General features: G+C 47.8%; 1 protein-coding gene across 2 annotated transcripts in view; it reads left to right on the plus strand.

The window, feature by feature from the left end:
* RFTN1 (raftlin, lipid raft linker 1) overlaps positions 1–2,965 on the plus strand; it is a 134,711-nt gene extending 131,746 nt beyond the window's left edge. For both annotated transcript variants that reach the window (XM_064167210.1, XM_064167211.1), the window contains one exon: positions 2,380–2,965. In XM_064167210.1, coding sequence (XP_064023280.1) covers positions 2,380–2,808 — 429 coding nt within the window. In that variant the 3' untranslated portion in view covers positions 2,809–2,965. The remainder of the gene's footprint in view (positions 1–2,379) is intronic.
* Positions 2,966–6,000: the final 3,035 nt, after the last annotated feature.

Below are 6,000 nucleotides of genomic sequence, written 5' to 3' on the forward strand. Positions count from 1 at the left end.
TCCTAACACCTAGTTTGAATCTCCTCTTTGCCAGTTTCAACCATTACCCCTTGTCCTGTCATTACAAGATGTGATGGTTTGGGTGTTCCCCTCTCCCCCATGCATTGGAAATCACCCAGACTAGACTCAGCCAGCTCTGGAAATTGAACGAAGCTATTTATTTACAGCTAGCACAATATCCAAGCAGATAGTTACAGTAGATACAGTTATAGACAGAAATAGACAAGGTAAAAGGGAATACAGAAACCTGAGTGCCCAGGAGGGGCTCCCAGCTGCCCTTCCACCTTCTCCCACCCCTCTCTACCATACCCCAGACATTGCCTTGTGCCCAAGGAAGAATGAAGGGTCGGTCAGGGGCATTAGGAAGCAGGTGGATTAATCAGGTTAGGTTAGAGAGAGAGAAATGCAGCTCAAAGGCCAGGCAGTGACTGAATGTCTTATCTGTATTTGTGTTCTTGCTCTTATACATCTCAGCAAGCCTATGAGTGCAGTAGGCATCACCATTGTTTCCTTTTCACGGCCTGTAATCTAGTTCTTCTCACCAAAACATTCTAGCTAGGCTCAAACTAGCACAGAAGACCTTGTATATAGTCCCTCCTCAGCCTTCCTTATAGTGATAAGGTCTCCTTGAAGCCTTCTCTTCTCCAGGCTGCAGAGCCCCAACTCTCATAGCCTGTGCTCATAGCAGAGCTGCTGCAGCCCTCTGATCATAATTGTGGCCCTCCTCTGGACTGTCTCAAACACTTCCATGTCCTTCTTGTGTTGATGGCTCCAGAACTGCACCCAGGACTGCAGGTGGGGTGTGAGGAGAGCAGAGCCAAGGGGCAGAATCCCCTCCCTTGCCCTGTGCCCACACTGCTCTTGCTGCAGCCCAGCACAGGGTTGTGTCTGGGCTGCACTCACACTGCAGGCTCCTGTTGAGCTTTTCACCACCCCAGACCCCCAGGTGCTTTTCTCAGGGCTGCTCTCAGCCATTCCCCACCCAGCCTTTGTGCTAGTACTGCCAGCCCCTTTATGACTGTTTTAAGAGTAGATAAACCCATTCCTCTGCAAGGGTAGCTGTGGCAAGGCTTGTGAAGAGTGCTGCAGGAGGCAGTCTCACGCTTTCTCACCACACAACGTTCACACCAGTGCTTCAGAATATTTTGTTTGGGTACAGTCTGGAGCATGGTGTTAGTTCTGCCCTGAACTTGGTGACAAACGTTGGAAGAAGGCCATGGGATTGCCTCCTCCGCCTGCACTTGCACAGCTTTGCATACTCTTGCTTTGCACATGGGGCAGGTCAGCTGCCAGCGTGCTGCAGGCCTCAACAGTGATGCAGCAGGTGGTGAGGAGCCCACCAGGCATGGGAAGCAGCAGGAGCTGGATGCATCACATTCTCTCTCCTTCCTGTAATAGAATCATAGAATCAGCCAGGTTGGAAGAGACCTCCAAGATCATGCAGTCCAACCTAGCACCCAGCCCTAGCCAGTCAACCAGACCATGGCACTAAGTGCCTCAGCCAGGCTTTGCTTCAACACCTCCAGGGATGGCAACTCCACCACCTCACTGGGCAGCCCATTCCAATGCCAATCACTCTCTCTGCCAACAACTTCCTCCTAACATCCAGCCTAGACCTCCCCTGGCACAACTTGAGACTGTGTCCCCTTGTTCTGTTGCTGGTTGCCTGGGAGAAGAGGCCAACCCCCACCTGGCTACAGCCTCCCTTCAGGTAGTTGTAGACAGCAATGAGGTCTGCCCTGAGCCTCCTCTTCTGCAGGCTGCACACCCCCAGCTCCCTCAGCCTCTCCTCACAGGGCTGTTCTCCAGGCCCCTCACCAGCTTTTTCAACCTTCTCTGGACACCTTCCAGCACCTCAACATCTCTCTTGAATTGAGGGGCCCAGACCTGGACACAGTTCTCAAGGTGTGGCCTGACCAGTGCTGAGCACAGGGGCAGAATAACCTCCCTTGTCCTGCTGGCCACACTGTTCCTGATCCAGGCCAGTATGTCATTGGCTCTCCTGGCCACCTGGGCACACTGCTGGCTCATCTTCAGCTACTCTCTGCCAGTACCCCCAGGTCCCTTTCTTCCTGGCTGCTCTCAGCCACTCTGTCCCCAGCCTGTAGCACTGCTTGGGGTTGTTGTGGCCCAAGTGCAGAACCCTGCACTTAGCCTTGTTAAATCTCATCCCATTGACCTCTGCCCACCTATGCAGCCTGTAGGCACAAAGGAGCTTAACTCGTTTGACTCAGTCGTGCTGTTTAAAGACTTGAGGTCGTTTTGCTCAAGCTAGTCCTTGGATTAACACCAACTGACAAAAGCTTTTCCACTGGGGAAGGTAAATGTCCCTGTGAGGTTGTTTTAGTGGCCTTTGACGTTTACATCTCTGATTTGTAGTTTCACTGGAGGTTCTCCAAAGAAGATATGCACAACAAACAGATGAAGAATTCCTCAAAGGCCAAGTCAAGTACCAAGGAAAAGCAGATGGCCGAGGAGAAGCAGGAGTTTGAAGTCACAGAGAACACAAGAAACTTAGAAGCACAAATCTCAACAGCAGCCAAGCTGGATCCAGAGCAGCAGCTGGATGATGTCATAGACTTGGGAGATGAAGTTGCTGGGACCAACGAGGCAGGCACCCATCCCAACGGGGCGTTAGAAGAAGCGTGTCCTGCTGGTTGCCATAGTGATGGCAGTGAGGTGCAGGCCTGCCTCAGCCAGAGCGCCTCTGACTGCTGCGTGGAACAGGTAACAGCAGGGGGAGGCTGCTCTCCGGCGCTGGATGACTGCGGTGGCAGTGATGGAGCAGTGGACTGCTCCTGCGAGTAAAGACCTGTGCTCCAGGACTCTGCTGAGTTGCTGATACTTTGCCAAGACAGAACAACAGATACTGCTCATCACCACCACTTATTGCTCAGTTTGGCACTTCTTTGGCATTGTGCTTACTTGGCTCCTTAGCACACCAATAAACTGAAGTTTTAAGTAACTACAGGTCCAGGCAGAAATCAGTTGCAAAAATCCCATCCACTGCTCAGAGTGGCCAATGCCCTGTGCTGCCTCCTAGGGCTACACTTCAAAGGCAAAAATAGGGGCAGAAAACATACTTGGGTTTTTCTGTGACCTTATCCAAGTGGTTTTGTACCTGGGTGAGGGCAAACATTTCACTTGGTCAGATTTTACTCTACAATGCTTTCTTGTCCACGTATCTTTGCTGAAGGTGTTCTTGTGCCATATGTTACTTGTCATGAAGCTTTGTAGTGTCATGAAGATGGTATTTGGGCTTAAAGAGGCTGAAATTGGAAAGCTTAGATGAGATGCTTGTTACCTGCATTTATCTCAGACAGCATACTTCCTGATGATACTCTCGTCTGAGTTTTGGTAACCCTTCAGAGTCTTCTTTCAGCAGTAAGAAAATGATGTGCCTATTTTGGGCACACTGGGTAAACAAACTGCACAGTAAGTTGGTGTGAGGCAGAAGGTTTCCAATGCCATTCCCTATTCACTCACCTTTGTGTTCTCTTTGCCAGTCAACAGTTAGTAGTTGCGGAGACTCCAGAAGACAGAAAAGCAGCGTGGGGGAAAAGAAAAGGCAGGTAAAATGCACTCATTTCAGTGGCTGTCTTCACTAAAATTGCAATTAGATGTCACCTTCTCACCTTTAGAGGTCATTTTGCACCATTTCCTCAGTGTTACATGTTGGGAGAAAGAAGTGAAACTGTAGACAAGTAACAGGAGTCAGTGGCCAACCAATGTCACTAAATGACTTTACAAAATGCAAATCCCCTCCTAGAGGCTTTGGTTTTTAGCATATATATATATATATATATATATATATATATATATAAGTAGCCATATTTTGGAACTGATGCCTGATGGAACTCTGTAAAATTACCAGCTATGTTTGGAGCTACATTAAAAGCATTTACAAGTGACAGCCCATGTGTAACATACTTTCTGTGCCAATGCTCTTCAAGTACTTCAGGATTCTTAAACCAGTAGGAAGTAGCTTCTTTCTCCTAACACTCTTCATTCCTATTTACAGTCTGGTAAGAAGGTGAGAAATACATTCTAAAACCCCCCCCTTTTTTTTTTCCCTGAAGTAAGAGCTCTGTAAGTATTTTGCTGCTTTTGTTTTCCTTAACCAACTTGTGTCTGATAATTTTCCTTTGCCTTCAAAATGCTGTGTGAAGAAGTGTGTTCTGTGTCAGCTGTGCACCTGGAGGGATTCAAAAGCATTTTACAGGCCTAAAAATGATACAGTTGGCAAAACACTGCAGAGAAGGGCAAAACTGTGCCACTTTGAATGTTCCTCTAAGTGGGACAAGGGCATTCAAGTTTAAGCCATTTCACACACACAGAGAGCATGGCAGTGCTGGGTTGTTTTTTTTTCCTCAGTGATTAAAGGAGTTTTGATTTTTAACTCAGTTGTTTAACCACAGGACTTGAAGTAGCTTCTACTTCTGGCAGTGTTTTTCCAGTTCTTTTGTTCTGTTGCTTGAGATTAGAGAGGAGTTCAAATAGCCTCCAAAAGAGGTTGTTGCGTTTGGTCTACTTAAATACAAGGTCTCTGATCTGTACAGTTTGAAGTACCTGTTTGCAAACCCTGTTAGCATAAGATCCTTCTACTGATGGTGTCTATTTCAAGGACTAGCTTTGTATTAATCCTGTGTAAAAGTTCACTGCGTCTAATGAGTATTTTGCTAGTAGAAAGTGTTGCAATAGAAAGAACTCTCCAAATACTTTTGAAGCAAAAGCATTTACTGGATTGCAATTTGACCTTGTTTAAACTGGATCCCACCTGCTTACGAAACTCAAGCAAAATAAAGGTCATGAGGAGATTCCTTATTTGTGGTACTTGCACAACAGCCAGTAATTTGTCCCCAGAAGGAGGAACTTGGGGTCTGTATGTGGTGATGAAGGAAGCTTCTTGCTACTGGATTAGTAGTATTTGCTAGTGCCTAGAGAACTGGTTGCTTGGGTTTTCACCACCAGTCTGTGAGGAAGTTGTGCTTGTTTAAGTGGAAATTTGATTTAAAACTTGGTCTCTGTAAATGCCACGGCAAGTTAGGGTTGGGAAGATTGAAAGAGAACATTCATGCTGTTTTCTGTGTGAAAAGGACAAACAGGTTTGGTGTTAGAGTCACATAATCAATTCCAACATGTGACTTCCAGTTACTCTTAGTTCAGCTGTCTCGAGTCACAGGCTCACAGGATGTTAGGGGTTGGAAGGGACCCAAGGAGGTCATAGAGTCCAACCCCCCTGCCAGAGCAGGACAATGCTATCTAACACAGATCACACAGGGACACAGCCAGACAGGCCTTGAAAGTCTCCAGGGAAGGAGACTAGGAGCAGTGCAGGAGTCCTGCACTTGATTTCACCATGCCCCTGTCTCAAGTAAACTGAGACAGCATAAATCTCCTCGTAGATGGATGATACAGAAGTGATGTAGCCTGAGGAAGACAGGCTTGGGGTACAGCAGCAAGGCTCTGCATCTGTTAGGTGCATTTTAGCTCAGCTGCCTTTGCCATTTTGGGCAAGACCACCAGAGTAGCCAAGGAAGTGAAAACAAGCAATTGTCACCTGATTTGAAGCCTCAATGGAGAAGAGAAAGGGCTAGGCCAGGGCTTAACTCCTACATCTTAAAATGTGACCAACTGGGGAGAGACTGTATGTGGGAGAAGCTGAAATGGATGTTTGGCTGCAGAAGTACAACCTGCAGGGGGAGGGCAAGACTCGCCCAGAGAGGCCAAGAGGCTCTGAGCCACCAGCTCCATACCAGGGTTTGCCACCTCCAGCACAGAGCAGAGATGGCCCTTTCCATCCCACAGAGAGCTTTCATTTAAAGCCTGACCTGGTTTTCCCCCCAAACTGGACAGAGTCTCCCAGTGAGAATGCAATCTAATCTTACATGCCTCTCCTGCAAGGAAAGGATGACACCAGAGAGTATTGCCTGTGCGCCCGGGGAAGGAGCTGACAGCTTCTGCTGCCACGTGTTAGGGATGCTGCCTGGTGACAGTGAA

The sequence above is a fragment of the Pogoniulus pusillus genome, chromosome 28 (genome assembly GCF_015220805.1).
Source record: "Pogoniulus pusillus isolate bPogPus1 chromosome 28, bPogPus1.pri, whole genome shotgun sequence".
NCBI lineage: Eukaryota > Metazoa > Chordata > Aves > Piciformes > Lybiidae > Pogoniulus > Pogoniulus pusillus.